We start from the raw sequence: 20,742 nt of genomic DNA, 5'->3' as shown, positions 1-20,742 counted from the left end.
ATGTCCAATCAATTGCCTCTTTATGCTACTACTATTCAGCTGAATTTCAAAGTGATCATTAAGGCTCTCAAGAGAAAAAAATATGTATTTGCAGGGGCGTTACTCTGAATGCATAGCTCTTCTGGCAGCAGGCAACACCACCAGCCACAGCCATGCTCACTCCACACCCTGCCAGCTCCAGTCCAAGTAGGAATGAATGTGAAGGACCTAGACCCGCTAAGGAGTACCAGCAATGGGTGTGACTCAGCTCAGCTCTGAGAGAACCATCCTCCTAACAGTTCAATGCTGGCCCGATTCCTATCCAAATGACAAACTTAAGTAACCTTGACCAAACTACATTTTTTAGTATATCCCAGAGGAAAAACAAACTGTACTTAAACCCCTAATTAACTAAGAAAAATAATATTTTAAGGTTAACAAAATGATAGGTAGAAGAAATTAAGGCTCCATCAGAGAAAAAAAAAAAGTCCGCAGTATTGGAGAAGAATACCTTACAAGTGAAAAGCAGAGACATCCTCATTTGTTTGACTACCAGGGAACGAATGATTAGCAGCTCACCCAGCAACTGACAGCCTGCACATCAAATACCTTACTTGTTACCACAGGCTCAGATTAAATGACTTTGCACAATAACTCTCTCACCTGTCCTTAGCAATAGCAAACAGATCATCTTCGTCGTCTTCCTCAAAGAGGCTGGTCTTTTTCACAGTCTCCTGGACCCGGCTGGTCTCGGAGTTCCTAAGTTCGCCTTTAGACCTGTCGTCAGAAGCTGAGTTGGTCTGTGAATCAGTAACATTCCACTGGTCCTTAAAATATAAAATATGTATTAAAACCCAGTGGCAATGGCGTCTAAGGAACCTGGGAAATAAAATAAAATTTACATTCATTAGACTAAGTTGTATTTAGACTAAGTATTGCACTAAGTGTATCACACCTGAAGAAAGCTCATGTCCAAGACTTTTCCTTGAACTCCAATCTAGACAGCTGGGTTCTTTGACTTCACAGACCTGCTCATGCCCTCCTCCTCCCCTGCCTGCCACGATGCTTCTCCTCTCTAAGGTTCTGCCCTGTGTTGGGACGGGAACTTGTCTACTTTAGAGCATCATTAATTAAAGAGGATAAAGAGGAATGCTAAAAAATAAATCAAGAACTCTCAACTTTGGCCCTAGCTGGTTTTGCTCAGTGGGTAGAGAGTTGGTCTGCAGACTGAAGGGTCCCTGGTTCGATTCCAGTCAAGGGCACATGCCCAGGTTGTGGGCTCAATCCCAAGTAGGGGGCGTGCAGGAGGCAACCAATCAATGATTCTCTCTCATCATTGATGTTTCGATCTCTCACCCTTCCCCTTCCTCTCTGAAATCTATAAAAATATATTTTAAAAAAGAACTCTCAACTTTGGAAAAAAATATTTCAATTTAAAAATCCTGAAGCAGGCTAGAAAAAAAATGTATAAGCAGCTCATGTTATGCACATGAAAACACAACACAATGAGAGCGTCGAAGGACTCTACCACCAACAGTGTCCATGTGGACTCGGCATTTAAGGAGACCTCACCTGGCTATGCTCACCCTTCAAATCACAGAACTCTTCAGCACCTGCTTAAGTGGTCCTTCGATCTCTAGAGCCTAGAGCTTCGCAAAGCAAAGTGGGGTCCACAGCCAGTAGCATCTGTTACTTAGAATCTCAGGTTCCACCCCCGACTTTGTGAACCAGACCCGCACTCATAACCGATGCCCAGGGGACTGCTTCACTTGTTATGGTTTGAGACACGCTCCTCTAGAGCAGTGGCTACATGCTAGACTCCCTGGAAGAGCTTTAGAAAATTCCAGTAACCTCTGTACCTCCAAACCAATTAGGTCAGAATCTAGCATTAGCACTCTTAGAGTTCCCCCCATGATTCCTATGGGCAGGTACTGTTGAGTGTCACTGTTCTAGAACACTGGTTATCTTTATGCTGCAAGTAATATTGCTCCCAGTCTTAGCTAATATTTTCATTTTTCCTGAACCACTGTGGTAATGAAAATTCCACTAATGTTTGGCCATTACTACAGGGAAAACAACTAACAATGCAAAAAAAAAAAAGGAAAATCCATCATAAACTCCTACGTTTGAGTAGAAAAAGCAAATTATGTTGTGTCAACTTTAAGATGCTTTCAATAAAAACACTAACATATCTGCAATTCAGCTATCCACGTCATACCCTAACTTGCCTATGTTAAAATAAAGAAGAGCAATTATTATAATACAGGAAGATTTTTAATGCTCAGGGTTTCTAATCCTATCTAATAAAAGAGTAATATGCAAATTGACTGTCACTCCAAGACACAAGATGGTCACCCCCATGTGGTCAAAGATGGCTGCCCCCATGTGGACACAAGATGGCCACCACAAGATGGCCTGCAAGGGAGGGCAGTTGTGGGCAGTTAGGGATGACCAGGCCAGCAGAGGAGGGCAGTTGGGGGAGACCAGGCCTGCAGGGGAGGGCAGTTGTGGGTGATCGGGCAAGCAGGGAGGGCAGTTAGGGGTGACTGGGCCTGCAGAGGAGGGCAGTTGTGGGAGACCAGGTCAGCAGGGGAGAGCAGTTGGGGGGGACCCAGGCCTGAAGGGGAGGGCAGTTGGGGGAGACCAGGCCTGTAGGGGAGGGCAGTTGCAGGCGATCAGGCCAGCAGGGAGAGCAGTTAGGGGTGACCAGGCCATCAGAGGAGGGCAGTTGGGGGAGACCAGGTCTGCAGGGGAGGGCAGTTGTGGGCGATCAGGCCAGCAGGGAGGGCAGTTAGGGGCAATCGGGCCGGCCAGGGAGCAGTTAGGCATCGATCAGGCTGGCAGGGGAGTGGTTAGGGGTGATCAGGCTGGCAGACAGAAGTGGTTAGGGGCAATCAGGCAGAGGCAGGCAAGCAGTTGGAAGCCAACAGTCCTGGATTGTGAGAGGGATGTCTGACCGCCCATTTGTCTCGGACATCCCTCAAGGGGTCCCAGATTGGAGAGGGTGCAGGCTGGGCTGAGGGACACCCCCCACCCGTGCACAAATTTCATGCACCAGGCCTCTAGTCCTATATAATAAAAGGCTAATATGCAAATAGACTGAATGGGGGAACCGGTCGCTATGATGTGCGCTGACCACCAGGGGGCGCGCAGGGAACATGGTGGGCATCAGCTACAACGGGATGGTGGAGGTGAGCAGGGGCACCAGACCAAGGCATGGCACGGGTCACTGTCATCGGGTTGAGCCTCTAGTGGTTACTGAAAACTCTTTGCTCCCATGTGCTGCAGTCCCGCCCGGCGCTTGCACCTGCTGCTGGCCCTGGCACCGCCCCAATCTCTCAGCGCCATCAGCGGGTGCAAGTGGTGGCTGCTGGTTCCGATCGCCCCTGAGGGCTTCTCTACCTCCCCCTGCTCGTGAGGGGTGATCAGGGCAGCAGCCGCCGCTCGCACCCACTGCTGGCACCAGCACCAATCGCTCTGCGCCATCAGTGGGTGCAAGTAGGACCGGCGCCATCAGTGCATGGGAGCAGCGGTGGTGGGAGCGGGGCTGCCAGCAGACAGGGGACCAGGGGCCACAGCGGGAGGGGTTGAGGGTGGCGTGGAGGATGGGCTGAGACCTGCACCTTTGCCCACCGCAGCCTTGCGACCCACAGTTCCTTTCAAGGTGCACGAATTCATGCACTGGGCCCCCAGTATCATTATATTTAAAGTCTTTTTCTGTCCTGCTAAATCTGAACAGTAGCTAAACAATATTCACTACTGGTTTTGCTAATATGTACCTAGATAGTGAATGGAAATGTTGTTAAGACTCTAACAAAAAAGGAGTTGAACTTGCATAGGCTGTTCTTACCATGTCTAGATTTATGTTCTTGATTAATGAAACACAGTGATCATGTAATAAGATAAAATAAGACCTTACTCATTTGAATTAGCATTATTATTATTTGAAGGCCATACTTACTTTATTTCTAACCCTTTTTAAAAAGATGCTCTTTTTCTCTAACCGGTTTGGCTCAGTGGATAGAGCGTCAGCCTGCGGACTGAGGGGTCCAGGGTTTGATTCCCATCAGGGGCATGTACCTTGGTTGCAAGCACATCCCCAGTGGGGGGCATGCGGGAGGCAGCTGATCGATGTTTCTCTCTCATCGATGTTTCTGACTCTCTGTCCCTATCCCTTCCTCTCTGTAAAAAAAATCAATAAAATATATTAAAATAATAAATAAATAAAAATAAAAAATAAAAAGATGCCCTTTAGTTTAATATACTGGACTAAATATCTTTCTTCAAGTGCTGCGAACAGTCTCTAGTGGCTGAACTTCACTAGCCATAAAGCAGGTGGAGAAAGAAAATGCTCAGGACAGCTGCAACTCTTACTCCAGCAGTGCCCGCTCCTGCGGGGAGACTTCCCACCCACCTCCTCGTCGCTGCTGAACAGCAAGGCAGACGCTTTCTTTTTGGGGGGCTCAGAGAGTTTTGCTTTCTCTTGGCTCAGAGTTGGTAGAGATGATGCTTGCTTCTTGGCAGCTGTAGCCCCAAAAAGATCCTAGAAAAACAAATGGCAGAAGAGTATGACAATTTTATACATGTAAAACAAAAAACTTACGATATTCTCATGTCAAATTGTTAGAGAATAAATCTCTAGTCAGGTACAAAATAGACATGCTCCACAAAAATGTCACAAAATAGACATTTTTTGGGGGAAATCACAAAATTCTAGTAAACCCCACTTGTCTCACATATAAGCCTACAACAACAGTCTGTAATAGTCTCTCAGTTACTCTCCATCCAAAAGGGAAACATTCCACGGAACCCAAGGCGGACACCTGGGAGGGGGCATTAGAGAGAGGGACGTGAGGCAAGGTCACAGAAACAGGAGGACACGTGGCTGCGCCCGGCAGGTAGGCCCTCTGGCTTCTAAGGAGGCCATGGCCGCAACTGCCGAGAGAGCAGGACAGCGCCTGCACAGCCAGCAATCTGCACCTTTCTTTCTATGAATTACAAACTGGAGCAATGGATAAAAGCAGAGAACACAGAGCTTTCTCCACTCCTTTACACACACCTGGGACAGAGGGAAGGAACGACTGGGGTTTCTGGTTAATTTTAAAGAGTTAATACAAACTTAAGAAATAGTTTACTAAATAAAATCACTGACCCACAAAGAGCCGACTCTTATAGGTTCAAAGGCGTTTGTAAATTTTTGCATCATCACGCACTCCAGAGGTGCCTATTAAGGTACCTTTATTTAGATAAGAATAACAAAACCATCAGAGGGCCTGAGCCGGAGTCAGAGAGAAACAGCCTTAAGAGTGTACACAGCAGGTGAACAGTCCGAAATGTCAAGATCGATAAAGGGAGCCTGAAAAGAGAGTGCGGGAAGGCAGGCACGGCATCCAGTGGGGATACACATTTACGGCGCACTTACTGTGCCAGGCACGGTGCCAATGGCTGCACAGTTGTGTCAGCTGTCACAATGACCCCACATACCATTAAGCCATGAGATTCAGAAGGTCAGGTTACTTGACCGAGGCCCCTGACTTGCAGGTGGTGGAGCTAGGACATGAACGCAGAGGTCTGAGGCCAGGCCGAGGAGCTGAGCATCGCACAGAACTGCGTAAGGATGAAGGTTAGCTTGGTCTTCCCTCTTACTTCCCCACTCGCTCTCATCCAGGGTGGGAAAGAAAAGCAAGGTGAGGAGGACACGGCTGCCTTTAACCGCAACGTTCTTGTAGGTCACTGGGTATAATAGGTCCTTCCTCTAAAAAGCATATCCTGCCCCAGCCAGTTTGGCTCCGTGGATAGAGTGTCGGCCTGTGGACTGAAGGGTCCTGGGTTTGATTCAGGTCAAGGGCACATGCCTGGGTTGTGGGCTCCATCCCCAGTAGAGGTCGTTCAGGAGGCAGCCAATCAATGATTCTCTCTCATCATTGATGTTTCTATCTCTCTCTCCCTCCCCCTTCCTCTCTGAAATAAAAAATATATATATTAAAAAGCATTTCCCAAAGGCAGGCTTTTAAAGTGAAATCTACAAAGCCTTCCATAAAAGCTGGATCAAGAATCTAATGTCCTTCCCATTGTATAGCTAAGAGAACTTAAGAAAGGATCGCTGGAGAGCATTAAGCTAAGTGAAATAAGTCAGTCAGAGAAAGATAAATATCACATGATCTCACTAACCTAGGGGAAATAATAAACAACATAAACCGATGAACAAAAACAGATCCAGAGACAGGGAAGCATCGATCAGACTGTCAAACCTCGGAGGGAAGGTAGGGGAGGGTGGGGGTAAAGGGGAGAGATTAACCAAAGGACTTGCATGCATGCATATAAGCCTAACCAATGGACACAGACAACAGGGGGGTAAAGACATGAGTGGGGGGGGGGGGCGGGAAGGTAATGTGGGGATGAGGACACATATGTAATACCTTAATCAATAAAGAAATTTAAAAAAATTTTTTTAAAAAAAGGATCGCTGAAATAAAAACCAAAATAGTTTTGTTAGAGAAGTCTGTCAGATGGCTTGACTGCTTCCCCATCACCCTGATCTACTGACTGAACCTCTGGCCATAAAGCTAACATCAGCAACAGTTTCCTAATAATAAAAAAACTTGATTATCTTGTGTTGCAACAACGTTTACCTCTTCATCTTCATCATCAAAAAGCAAGACTGACGTGGGGAGTTTGCTAGGCAGGAGAGATGCATCTTTTGACTTGCTCACATTTTGAGAAGAAAACAAATCCTGTTGGATCAAGATTAAAGTTCCTGGTAAACAAGATCCATAGTTTTAAAACATTGGTTACATATGAAACACGAACGACTATGCCACCGCGGCTGCAGTGGTCCAGGTCTTTGTCAGACAGGAGCTCGCCGAGCCCGTCCTGGAGGAACACGCATCCGAGTCTGCCCTGCCCCGCACGCAACACTAACGCCTGGCTGTGAAGAGGAAGAGACCACGCAACTCCAGGTGCTTCACTGGGCCCAGGGTTTTGGGTACCCCCACTCGCTTTGGCTTGGCCTCCCACAGGGACGACTTTAGGCAAGGGGAAAGTTTCCATCTATCTCCTATCATGATAAAAATAAGCATGACTTCCTTTTTCTGTCCAAAGAATCAGATGGATTAAACAGATTCCATAATGGGAACAGAAGCCAGGTTCCCAAATTACTTTATCTATGACTATTTTATTTAGTAACAAATAAGAGTATAATATTTGCTACTCTTATAAAAGTATATTATTATTTCTTTTAAATAAGTACATATTCAATTTTTATTTTTAAATGTTTGGTATTCTATTTGAACTACAGTAGATGATGCAAACTATTAAAAAATATGGTAGATTTGAAGAAAATTTCAAAATGTTAACCTGTAATGCAAAGAAAGATCTGCACACTGAGCTGCATGAATTTAACATAAAACAGAACAACTGTTCCTTCGAGAAGAAACTTCAACACACAAGAGGCCAGACAGTTAAATGGGACAAGAATGTAAGTTTCTGAGACCTTTTCAGATAAACTTCTCGTTATGGAATCAATGTGCACTCCTCCAATACAGGCCTAAGAGGCTCACTAACTGAGAAGAGCGCGGCTCAGTCCAGTGGTTCTCGCCTGGGACCCACGGCGCCCACGGGTCTGTTTAGGGAGAAGAGGCCTCACAGGTGAGTTCCGGGCCTCCTATCCTCTTACACACTGGGAGGATTCACTTAAGGAAAGGGCACTATTGCTTTTAAATTAAACAAGGAAATAAACCAAAACAAAGAACAAAAGCAAATTTCAACACCCTGGCTTTGGACCCTTGACTAACATCTTCCTTGGGGTTGGAAAAAGTGCTTTTCCATTTCCTCAAACATATCCCTACACTTGGGCGAGCTTGAGCTCCACATTGAGTCAAGAACCCACCCTTCTGGTCCAAGGCCCCATCTTCTCTGTTTTACTTCTCCATGTCCCAGCACCCTGGCAGGACCCGTAAAAACAATCTACGATGCTGCACATGGAACAAAGCGTTCAGTGGTGGTTTTAAAAACCTGCCTGGCCCTAGCCGGTTTGGCTCAGTGAACAGAGCGTCGGCGTGTGGACTGAAGGGTCCCAGGTTTGATTCCAGACAAGGGCACATGCCCAGGTTGCTGGCTCAAACCCCAGTGGAGAGGGTGCGGGGAGCAACTGATCAATGATTCTCTCTCATCATTGATGTTTCTCTCTCTCTCCCCCTCTCTGAAATCAAGAAGAATATATTTAAAAATAATAATAAAAATAAAAAGCTGTCTGGCTCTGGCTGATGGCTCAGGTGGTTGGAGTGCTGTTCCATACACCAAAAAGGTTGTGGGTTCGATTCCCAGTCAGGACACATACCTAAGTTACAGATCCCTAGTCGGTGCACATATGGGAGGCAAATGATCGATATTTCTAACAAGGATGTCTCTCTCCCTCTCTCTCTCTCTCTCAAAATCAATAAAATATATCCTTGAGTGAGGATTAAAAAAGAACCTGTCTGAAAATTATTTTATATTGCTACCATCAAGAAGTGGAGTCTGTGACCCTACCCTGGAACCTGGGCGGGCCTTTGTGATTGCCGCAACAGAATGCAGCAGAAGTGGCAACACCGGCTTCCAGGCCAGGGGACAGAAAGCAGTACGGTCTCAGGGCAGCTCCCAGGAATCGCACTTTGAAGCTCTGGGCCACCACGTAAGAAGCCGATTTCCCAGAAGCTGCCATGCTGGAGACGGCACAGAGGGTGCCCGTGCCCCCAGAGCCCCTGCTATCCGAGTCTTTCCCGCCCAGGCACCAGAACCAGGGAGCTGATTCTCAGCGCAGCCACCTTCACATGTGACCCTAAATAAAAAGTGTCTAGCTGAGCCAAGTCAACTTCTAGAACCATAAGAGGTAATAAAACTTATTGATTTTTTAAATATTTTTATTGATTTCAGAGAGGAAGAGAGAGGGAGAGAGAGATGGAAACATCAATGATGAGAGAGAATCACTGATTGACTGCCTCCTGCACGTCCCACACTGGGGATAGAGCCCGCAACCCAGGCATGTGCCCTTGACCGGAATCAAACCCAGAACCCTTCATCCCCAGTCTGGGCCAAACTGGCTAGGCCTTATTGATGTTTTAAGTGCCTAAGCTTTGGAGCAATTTATTTCATAGCAATAAGTAATGGAACACCTTTTAAGTCACTAAACATGCACACACGTTTTCTTTTTTCATGTAGTTGACAACTCTTTGACGGCTGAGCAAGTGCCAATCACTAGTGTAGGTATTAGTAATAAGGGCGGGAACAAACGTTCTGTCCTCACAGAGCTTTCTAGTTGGGACAGAGACAACGCATGAGTAGATGTGAAATGTCACCTGGCAAAATATACTGTGGAGAACGATGAAACAGAAGAGAGGCTCTGGAATGGTGTGGTGTGTGCTGGTGAACCTGCGATTATGCCAAGGGTCATCGGGGGAGGCCTCACAGGGAACTGGGGAAAGTGGACGCTAGCCATGTGAATTCTGGGAAGAACATTCCAGAGGGGCAGGAGCCAGCGCAAAGATCTGAAAGTGGGAGCTCAGGATCAGACCAGAGTGTGAGGCCCCATTATGGATTTTGGCTGATTCATATCTTCTGTCCATTGGACACGAGTGAAGTACAACCCCCCAAGGTTTCATTTGTATCTATGGTAACCACTCTACTCACAAAAAGCTGTATGTTCATCCTGGCCATTAGTGCAAAGTAACCACTAGAGTTTAACTCAAAGTTTACAGAATCCAAACTTAAATACCAATTTCTGCCACGTCCACATATTTTTCTGTGAAGGGGACTGATTACGGCCCATTACATTCTCATACAGGTCTCTGATCCCCTAAAAGCCTGGCCTAAAATTCGTTCTCAAAGGACCGAGGCCTGTGGGAGTCAGAAGCAGCAGTGACACCTCAGAGAGCTCGTGCTACTCCACTGAAAAGGGGCTTCCAGGCGCGTGCCTGGAGGACTGAGGCTGTCTGCACACAGTGCCGGCCGCAAACTGTGACCAGCCACCAGGTAAAAAGCTGTGCCAGGATGCCCATCACTTCATCACTAAGCCCACATTTTAGTGAGAATACCAAAAAAGGAAACAGTGTGTAGATTTCCATTCCGGTACAAGTTAAGTACCTCACTGCATTGAAGGTCAGCAAATAGCCTAAAATTTGAGCATTCTGAAGACAGAGTATTTTCCTCCCAGACGATGCGCAGGATTCAAACCCAAGAGTGAAAACTATTGTACATACATTGCTTTCCAAAGACTGCATTTCCTGGCCGGGTGGCTCAGTTAGAGCATCATCCTGATACACCAAGGTTGTAGGTTTGATCCCTGGTCAGAGCACATACAAGAGGCAACCAATGAATGCATAAAAAAGTGGAACAACAAATCAATGTTTGTTTCTCTCTCTCAAATCAATAAATTTTTAAAAAGGGACCATGTATTCTCAAGAGATTAATTTCAAAGAAAGAACTAAGGGATATAATAAAAAGTCTTGTACCTCTACTGAGAAAATTGATTCAGAAATAGTTTCAAATGTGATATCCATGGACTAATTCCCAGAACTAAAAAATAATTCCTTACCTCAGTGTCTTCCTCATCTGAAAATAAACCTTTTTGAGTCTTTGTTTCTGACAAGAGCTTAAGGTTTTTGTTGGAAGGCAGGGTAACCTTTGTTGGGGAAAAAAAAAGTTGAGAGTTAACAAACAACATGCCTGGAAATGAGAGTGTATTCAATCATTCATTCACAAAATGTACTGAGTCTCTGCTAGAATAAAGCAGCTTGGGCTTATATCAAGTTCATACAAATAATTAACTCAAAATGAGAAGTGTCCTGAGAAAGAATTTCCAAACTGGTTAAGTTAGGAAAGAGGAAAGAAACAATTCCTTGATAAAGTAAATTTCTCAGGACAGACAAGGCCTAGATATGGGATATGTCTACTAGTAGGTACAGCAAGGACATTCCAGGCAGAGAGTCCATGTGAGGAGACAAGAGCAAGAGAAAAGCAGCGGGCACACCTGGAGGATCAGAGAGTAGGACCGGCTGCCCACCTCATAAAGCACACAGTGGGACGGGCACAGCTGGAGCCAGCATAGGAAGGGCCGCCCTAGGAGCATGCCAGGTTCTGAATGCTGGGACCTAGGTGGTCGGCAGGGGGAAGGTCAGGGTTCATAGCAAAGACATGGCACGAGATGTGCTTTAGAAAGGTCAAGGAGAGCAGGACAGCAAAGGAAGGGGAAGCAGCCAGAGGAGCTTAAAGACTGAGAGGGATGCATCCCACTGGCCAAACATAGGTCAATAATATAACCTATGAGCATCAAAAACAGCTACGATGCTCACAGATTATAACACATCCATGGTCCTACAGTGATACTAAAAAAGCAGGAAAGGAGGAGAAAATGCTCTTCTGTTCAGAAGAATGCCAGCAAAGAAATGCAAGAATTAGAAAAACATTATTTTGTACCTCCTAATACAATGACTGGTTCAGGTAAAAGATCATCAGTGTAGCCCTGGCTGGTGTTGCTCGGTGGTTAGTGTCAACTCATGCACCAAAGGGTTCAGGTTTGATTTCCAGTCAAGGGCAGGTAATTAGGTTGCAGGTTCAATGCCGGCCCCAGTCAGGCACGTGCAGGAGGCAACCAATCCATGTCTCTCTCACATTGGTGTTTCTTTCTCCCCCTTCTTCCCTCCCTTCCACTTTCTCTAAAACACAATGGAAAAAACATCCTTGTGTGAGGATTTAAATCCTATCTAATAAAGGGTAATATGCAAATTAACCATCACTCCGTCACAGAGATGGCGGCGCCCATAGCCATAAGATGGCGGCGCCCAGTCCTCCCAGCCCTGCCGGAGTTGCCCAGTCCCGGGGGAGTAGGGGTGGGGGCGGCCGCTGAGAGCGGGCAGCGTGAGCGGCCTGGTGGAATGCTTGCTTCATTGCTGTGGCGACGAGGCAAGCATTCTGCGCCTGGCCACAGATGGGCCTCTGGGCCGCAGAGAGCCTCTGGGCAACGGGCACAGAGCGGCCAGGCCCTGCAGAGAGCTACTGGCGCACGGATTCGTGCGCAGGGCTACTAGTAAAAAAATAAAAAAGATCATCAATGGATATCAAAACAACTGGTAAGGCAAAATCCTAACAACTGCTGAATCTTGGTGGCAGGTCTTTGGGTGTTCATTGTACTCTTCCTTCAACTTTCTGAAGTGCACTATAAACGTGAAAGAAACAATACTTCCCCTCTGGGTTCCACATGAATTAACAAGATGTCCCAAATCAACACTGCTATGTTCAGTCTTCCCTCTTGCTCACCTTTTCTTCCACTCTTGCTTTATTTTCATCTGTCTGATTCACAGTAGCTTCTGGCAAACTCACTGCTTGCTCCTTGAACAGATCTCCTTCCTCCTCATCAAAGATGCTGGCAGTGGATTTGATTTTGTCTTTAAAATATATCACAGCACAAAATTACAGTAAGGTAAAATATCCCACCATGAAATTTCACAGATTAAAAATTCTTCCCTCACAAAGAATAAATTTAGGAAGTATGTTATTTCTTAGTTATGAAGAAATATTAAGAGGACTAGATTGGAATTTTTCAAAAAACAGAACAGCAGCTCAAATGAAACACAGGATAGACAGTTTAACCATGTGGTTTACACACTGATCCAAGCAACAGCAGCCGATGCTTACAGTAGCTTGGACTGACATAAAAGGTAAAGAGAGACCTACAGAAAGATCATTTAAAAGTCAATCACTCTAATCCTGGACGGTGTGGCTCAGTTGGTTGAGCGTTGTCCCATGCACCAAAAGGTTGCTTGTTTAAATTCCGGTCAGGGCACATGCCTGGATGGCAGGCTTGATCCCCAGGAGGGTGTGTGCAGGAGGCAGCCGACACATGTTTCTCTCTCCCTCTCCCTTTCTCTCTAAAATCAATAAAAACATTTTTTAAAATTCCCCTATTAAAAAAAGTCAATCACTCTAGGAAGCTGAGAAATGAAGGTCAGCTCTTGCTTTTAAAAAATCAAATTATATAAAAGCAAATACTGAAGTCTTCCCCATAACTCTACCTTCCCACCCAAACACAACAGCCATTGGAAGTAGGGTATATATGCTTCTAATTCTCCCAAAGGATATACTAATGTATTAACTCTAGGCATTCACAAATAAGGCTAAAAATGACAGCATAATTTGAACAACACATCTTACAATTTGCATTTTTCAATTAACGTACCTTGGCTATCTTGCCATGTCAACATACAAAGACCTCATTCTTTTTAGCAGGTTCACGAAACTCCACTGAATGGAAGGACCATAATTCACCCTATTGATGAATGTTTGGGTGGTTTCCAGCCTCACTCCCACAAGCACTGCTGCACTGAATGAGCTGTGTGTGGCTGAAATGAGGGCACTGACTCATCAATGGTCCAGGACAGCAGCAGCTGACCAAGAAAGGGGCATCAACTTATTTGTGATTCCACATCAGTTCTCAATGACATCCGCTACAGCAAGCATGTCAAACTCGCGGCCCACAATGAATATTTTTGCAGCCCAGCCAATACAATGGTATGTAAGAAACATTTTAATAAAAATTTCCTAATTTTTACAATATCCTGTTATACATAATTATTAATAACGAACTACAACGTTCGCTAATGACTGATTACTATAATCGTGTTGCATTCATTTCCCTTACACGCCTTACATGTAGGCACACCATTTCTCTCCACTAATACTAGCAGTGAATATTTTAGCAGCTGATTGCCACGTCATTAGTCTTGTACTGACTTGTTTGGTGTGCGCAACAGGAAATAATTTGCTTTCGGAGAACAAGAAAAATAGGTTTATTTGCATTATGCTTATTAATTTGTGCAGTTATTCAGTGTCTGGTAAGTTAACGTTCAAGAAAAAATATTAATTTTTATTAAAATGTTCTATTATTTTATGTTAATGATTACTCATTTATTTCAGCCCTTTGTATTCATCATGTCTCTATGGAAATAAACCTACGTTTCTATGAAAATTGAAGCTTTTGTTTTCTTGCGGCCCACATACACTTAAACCTTGTTTATTTGGCCCGTGTTAGCCTTGAGTTTGACATGCTTGCTCTACAGTGAGAGACCACCCATGCCACGAGGAACTATGGCCTGCATTCACTGCCATTTCAGGTGGCCTAGATCTGAGTGGATTATGCATCTGTTTGCACTCTTTCTACAATAAAAAAGAATTATTTCTCTCACTTTCTGCTTCTACCCTTACCTTCCACACCTCCCACTGAAAAGGGAGCTTGTGCAACTCACAGACCAGCAATCTCTGTGCACCAGGGAGCTGGTTAGAAGTGCAGAATCGCAGACCCCATCCTACAACCCTGAATCAGAACCTGCATTATGATGACGAACTCAGGAGATCATCTGCACGTTAAAGACCTGATTTAAAGTGATTTCATGAACATGCGGCTTAAATTTGAGGGGAGAAGACAGAGAGCTGAAGTGGCCACGGGGCTGGAAACCCTGTCATACAGGAAAAGTCAAGGTTACATGGGCTTTTGGGAGCAAAAGGAGAAGCTGGGAAATAAACAGGTAGCTTGGCATTCTGTTTGGAGTTTACTAAGGACTGCTGGAAGAAAGTGTGATTCCGAAGGTGAGGACTAAAATTCTAAGGAAGATTCCTAGCAATTAGTTTTCAAAGCGGAAAAGATGGGTTCATAAAATAGAGACCTCCAAGGTACTGTAACCACAAAAGCAAAGATGAAACAACTCTATGACAGGACTGTTGGGGACGGGTTCTGATCCTACAAGAACTATGAACTAGAGGAGCTTCATGCCTTTTTAGGTCAATATTATTTTCCTGGCAAAATCCAAAAACAGGCTGGAACCAGCACCTGTCTTGGAGGGTTTGCTACTGGACGCTGCAAAAAAGTCATCGTCGTCGTCCTCATCAAAGAGGCCAGTGGGTGGGAGGTACAAGCGCTTCCCTGGAGTGGGCTGCTTGGGCTCCTTCGGTGACGGAGCAGACGCTGCACCCAACACGTCAGTGTCCCCTGTGGGTAGAAACAAGAAAGCCGGCTATGAGCCAGTGTGGGTGGGCCTTCTGACCCTACAGAAAAAAACACCACTACCACCACCAAGACCTTTTCGTTTCAGTGCACCCACTAAATACAGGAACAGGACCCAATAACTTCCATCCTTTTCTGCAATGGATGTCCCATAATGCAGAACCACCCGGTCACTCAAACATAAACAGATCCAAGGTCATTGACGTCTAAGAGGATAGGAGCGAGCCCCAGTGAATGAGCTCTTTCTGTAAGCTGCTCCATGCCTCCTGAAGCTCCTCCTACTCCCCAGCCTGCCCTCAGAAAACGGCAATTTTAAAAGTGACAAAGTAATTCTTATATAGTTTCTAAAAAACAAACCCTACAATGATACCTAAAAATACAGAAACTGCTCCAGCTGGAATTTTCTTTCCGGGTTTGGAGGATGAAGACACTAAAATGAGAAAGAATGAGATAACCATTTCAACAAAGAAAGTAACTTTTCTTGTTAAATGCACCTTCCTAGAATATGTGCAACACAATGAATAGCTACTAAAAGGCCCATTAAAGCTAACTTTTCCCAAAAGAGTCATGTTAAAATTCCTTAGTATCTTCTCTACTGACGACTACTTTCTTGGTACTAATGCATTCCCAGCGGTGACTGCCATGGAAAATCACTGTGCCTGGGCAGACGGGGGTGGCTGGAGAGGCCAAGGAAATGCAGAGCAGTGGGGGCAGGGGCAGAGCAAGCGGGCTCCTCCACAGTGCCCTCCACCCATTCCTGTTTGTGAGCAGGAACAAGGAAAAAAAGCAAAAAGTCTAGACATCAGAGAAAAAATGAAGACAATACCAGGAACAAAGGAAAGAGGAAGTCACCGAGGCCACAAAGTGGGAAGCAGGAGCGACGACAATCAAGGCAGCATCGTAGCAGCCCCAATCCAACAGCCTGTGGCCTGAGGAGACCAGCTGCTCAAAATAACCAACTCCCGCCCCCAAGAACTACCACAGAGCTCAAGGAATGCAGTTTGTACGTTTTTAAATTTTTTTGTGCGCTTTTTAGAAAGTCCAGATCATAATGCACACTCGGCTAGGGAATTACTGATCTCAATTTCCACGTAGAATTTTAGGAATGTTTCTTTGAATTAAGTTGGTTAAGTTAAAATGTCCTCAATACTGATATTCATAAAGTCAAACAGGAAAATACTCAAGAGGCAAAATTGTGATGTGGGTTTATAGATGGTACTCTGTTTTTTCTAAGGCAAGAATTAGTGCAAATAAACTACTTTCAACTAGACCAGTGGTCGGCAAACTGCGGCTCGCGAGCCACACGCAGCTCTCGAGCCGCGGTTTGGGTTTGCCACTCTGTTGACTAATGAGTTTGCCGACCACTGGGAAAGGGGCTTAATCACAAGGAACAACAGCCTGTAATTATTGGAATCGAGAGTCTAGATCAAGGCAAACACAAGTTTCTTGTCTAACGAAACAGCAGGTTTGGGAACACCGCCAGGGCTCCCGCCTCCTAACGGGAAGTGAGTTTTGGAAATCTTACAAAGAAGCACAGGAGCCTCAGTCCAAGCTCACCTTCTTTAGCAGCAGCTCCAGCTTCTTGGCTCCGAGGGGCTTCCACGAAGAGGTCACTCTGGTTGTAACATGGATACAACAGAATTCAAAAGAGCAGTGGCATTTGAAGCTTTCTAAAGAAAAGTACCTTGTCAAGTTTAAAGATACATATATACTGTTTTGCCAGAAAATCAGTTCCAAAGTGAAGATAATGGCAAAATCAGACCCTTAAATAAGTTAGGTCTATCCAGGAATTAATTACAAATATGGAAGAAGAATAGAGAGATAAGCCCTAGCCGATTTGGCTCAGTGGATAGAGCATCGGCCTGTGGACTGAAGGGTCCCGGGTTCCATTCTGGCCAAGGGCACATGCCACGGTTGTGGGCTCGATCCCCAGTAGGGGGTGTGCAGGAGGCAGCCGATCAATGATTCTCTTTATCATTGGTATTTTTATCTCTCTCTCCTTCCTTCCTCTCTGAAATCAATAAAAATATAAATAAATAAATTAAATATTTAAATAAAAATTTTAAAGAAAGAACAGAGATAAGAAACAACTGCCAATCAAGTAAATTGTTCACTATTAAAACTCTCCCATCCTCTCCCCACCTAACAAAGGGCATCAGGATACAACCTTTCTCTTGTGGTTCTTAGTCCAAAATCTCATCAAATATAAAAGCAGAAGCAACTTCCAACTAAGAAACCATCTTTTCCCCTCAAGGAACCAAGTGTATTTCTTCCACGACACAGCTATGGAGAGCTTCAGATTAGCAATGACTCACCTCCTCATCCTCATCATCAAAAAGCCCCTTCCCTCCACTGAACAGGCCACCTCTAGAGCCAAAGGGCGAGAAGTCCTCGTCGGTCAGCTTGGGGGGTGTGAACAAGTTATCTTCTTCATCTAGCAAACAGAAAGGAAGGTTTTGCAGGGAGAGTTTAAGCTGGGGTTGGAACTCAAATTCCAGAGGTCAGCCTTTACAACTTCTCCGAAAGTGGCATGAAGTTTACCTAACCATATATAACAAGGGGTATTTGAGTGCCAGCAGTCTGAGAAATTTCAAACAAAACCTCATTAAACAGTCCACTAAATCCCTCCCAAGGCTCTCTAGGTTCCCACCTCAAGTCTGTAAACCTCTGGAGCAGGTAAGTTCTGTACTTGATCCTCTTCATCTACATTTACTTCTTCTGAAGCAAGTATATCATTCAATTGCTATTCAAGACCCATCCTACCAAGAATTTGAGGGAAGGGGCAGACTACACACCAACACATTACTGTTTAATATGAAAGAGCCTCATATATTCTTTGTTTAAAAAATGCTAGAGTTCCCTCGTTTTTATACTCTAGAGAATTCCAGAAAGACAGCTACAAATTCTAGCAAATCCAATCTTCACAGCATTTTTCCTCCCCATCCATCTCTCCTCCAAAAGCATGCTTTAACATGCTCTAAAAACACGAATGGAGAGACAGACCACATTTGTTAAGCATTTAAAGTGCACTTCGTGAATTATGTAACATTCCTGAGTTAAGAGAAACCTAAAAAAACAGAATTGGGTGATGTTAGAAAATGGCAGCATGAGAGGTCTCCTTAATCTCTCCCCTTAGAGTTTCAACAATTTGACCAGCCATAATTGAGCAAAGGATTCCTTGTTCAATGCACAAATACATCTGGGAGATCATGCATTAAAACTTCTAAAGGTGGGCAAATGGGAGCAAATCAAGAAGGTGGGAAAAGAAGAGAGCTAAGATGATGCCAAAGACGCAGCCCAGAGCTCACAGGTCTCTCAGGTCTCTCAGGACTCAGCCCAAAAAGAGGAAAAAGAATCAGGTTGCCACTGGCACTCCCGTCAGCCAGAAGGAGCAGAGAGACACCGTGCGCTTTCCTGCAGAAGTGGTCTGTAGGAGCTGCAGCTGAACACAGTGGCCTGGCAGGAATGAAGCCCAGAGGCAGTCCTGGTTGTCTGGCAATCGGCATTTAAGACAGAGAAACCAAGCCGTGGAGCCTGGCTGCCTCCCTTTACCCTCCCAGACCTGGCAGCAGGCCCCAGAAGAAGCTGAAGAAGTGAGTGTCTGGTGCAGAGTACATTGTCTGCAAACCAGAGAACCTGTACTACAGAAACATGTTTCCCCTTAGCAACAGCTGCACTCTGCGACTCACCCCAGTGCCAGGTGCAGATACACAGGGAGGCTGCTGAGGTCTGCCAGTCACCATTACAGGACAGCAAAGCAACAAAGGCAGCAGCCAGCTTCCCTAGCTCACCCTACCCCCACATCTGGGGACAGGGCACAGCACTGGGATTTCACCCACCACATCCTTCACGGGATTGGTCCCCTGAGACCCAGGCGATCTGAACTCAGATGACATCCACCTTCCCAGGTAACACAGGACATTTTCCACCACCCCACAGAGATCTGAAAAGCAAGAGTAGTGCAAGAGAACTAAATAACTTGTGCTTCAAGGTCACCTAGAGAACAATAGGAAGGTTTCTTATCAGTGTACTGGAGAAGTGCCACCCATACATCAATGCCTAGACAGCAAAGAAATCCATCAAATACCATGAATAACCGAGGTCATGAGGCAGCTCAGAAAGAAAATGAAAAATCTCCAGAAAATAAACTTAACCTTTTGCACTCGGATGTCGAGTGTGACTTGACACAGTTAGCATCGGTAGCAGCTTGTATATTGAATTGTATTGAATGTATCAATAATTTGAAATATAAAAAAATCCAAATAAATAAGTTTGTATGAAAAGAAACTCCAGTTTTTTATCCTACTGCCACGCTTTGTAAAATCTGGGGTATTTAAAAAATTAAATCCCGAGTAGAATAAAGGAATCGAGAAAAAAGCAAGCGAGTGCAAAGGGTTAAAGGCATGGAGATATGTAATTTAAATGACCAAGAATTCAAGATTGCAGTTGTACAAAAGTTAAGTGAGTTACAGGAAAACACAGACAGGCAGTTTAACGAACTCAGAAATAGGATCAATAAACAAAACAAGTACTTTGCAAAAGAGACCGCAACTTTCAAAAAGAACCAAATACAAATTCTGGAGGTGATGAACTCAATAAGAGATAAAGAATAAACTAGTGAGCTTAGGAAAACAGAGCTGACCAGATGACGGAAAGAATTAGTGATATCAAAGATAGAAATCTAGAAATGACACAGAGAGAAGAGAGACTTGAGCATAAAAAAAAAAAAAAAGAAAGAAAGAAAGCACTCTACAAGAACTCTCTGACTCCATCAGAAAAAGCAATACCAGAATAACAGGCATACCAGAAAAAGAGAACAGAGAGCCTATTCAAACAAAGAGTTGATGAGAACTTCCCAAACCTATGAAAAGAACCAGATCCATGAATCCAAGAAGCAATTAGAAAACCTAATTACCTCAACCCAAAAAGGCCTTCTCCAAGACACACTGTATTAAAACTGTCAAAAGTAATAGCAAAGAAAGAACTCTGACGGCAGCCACAAAAAAAGAAGACAGTAACCTATAAAGAAAATCCCATTACATTATTATCAGATTTTCAGCAGAAACCCTACAAGTTAGGAGAGAGTAGAATCAAATATTCAAACTACTGAAAGAGAGAAACTACCAGCCAACAATAACATATCCAGCAAAGTTAGCCTTTAGATATGAAGGAGAAATAAAGGCTTTTCCAGACATGCAGGAGCTGAGGAAATTTACTGCCAGAAGACCTCCATTACAGGAAATACTCAAGGGAGTTATTTTACCTGAAACACAGAGCAAAAAGTCACAAAACTCGAGTAAGATCACCAACAGGCAAACAGAAGCAGGATATTACAATGCTGTTTTAGAAGATGTACTATAGTCCTGCCTGGTGTGGCTCAGCTGGATGGAGCATCATCCCATGCACCAGAAGGTCTCAGGTTTGATTTCCGGTCAGGGCACATACCCAGGTTGTGGGTTCAATCTCTGGTCAGGGCATATATAGGAGGCAACAGATGCATGATTTTCTCTCTCACATCAATGTTTCTCTCTGTATATCTCCCGCCCCCTTCCTCTCGCTCTAGAATCAATGAAAAATATAGGGTGCCCTCCCAAAATAAACATACACACTTGAATAATTATTTCATTTTCAAAATTGAGCTATCAGCTGCTAAAGTGTGTATAGACATTTTGGAAACACCCTGTATATCCTCAGGTGAGGATTAAAAAACATATATCCACTACTTTCCTATA

At 44.6% G+C, this 20,742-nt stretch overlaps 1 protein-coding gene across 5 annotated transcripts in view; it reads right to left on the bottom strand.

The window, feature by feature from the left end:
- The window catches only part of LOC307112768 (WASH complex subunit 2A-like), a 70,075-nt gene that overhangs the window by 21,992 nt on the left and 27,341 nt on the right, over positions 1-20,742 (bottom strand). For all 5 annotated transcript variants that reach the window (XM_079793719.1, XM_079793721.1, XM_079793720.1 and 2 more), the window contains exons 12-20: positions 17,326-17,444; positions 16,568-16,625; positions 15,381-15,440; positions 14,837-14,995; positions 12,271-12,398; positions 10,550-10,636; positions 6,612-6,713; positions 4,394-4,522; positions 643-806 (exon numbers count right to left, since the gene is read on the bottom strand). In XM_079793719.1, the coding sequence (XP_079649845.1) occupies positions 643-806; positions 4,394-4,522; positions 6,612-6,713; positions 10,550-10,636; positions 12,271-12,398; positions 14,837-14,995; positions 15,381-15,440; positions 16,568-16,625; positions 17,326-17,444 (1,006 nt within the window). The remainder of the gene's footprint in view (positions 1-642; positions 807-4,393; positions 4,523-6,611; positions 6,714-10,549; positions 10,637-12,270; positions 12,399-14,836; positions 14,996-15,380; positions 15,441-16,567; positions 16,626-17,325; positions 17,445-20,742) is intronic.

The sequence above is a fragment of the Cnephaeus nilssonii genome, assembly GCF_951640355.1.
Source record: "Cnephaeus nilssonii genome assembly, chromosome: 16".
In the NCBI taxonomy this organism is placed as follows: Eukaryota; Metazoa; Chordata; class Mammalia; order Chiroptera; family Vespertilionidae; genus Cnephaeus; species Cnephaeus nilssonii.
The sequence above is the reverse complement of the archived record's forward strand: the minus strand, read 5'-3'. Positions and strand labels throughout refer to the sequence as shown.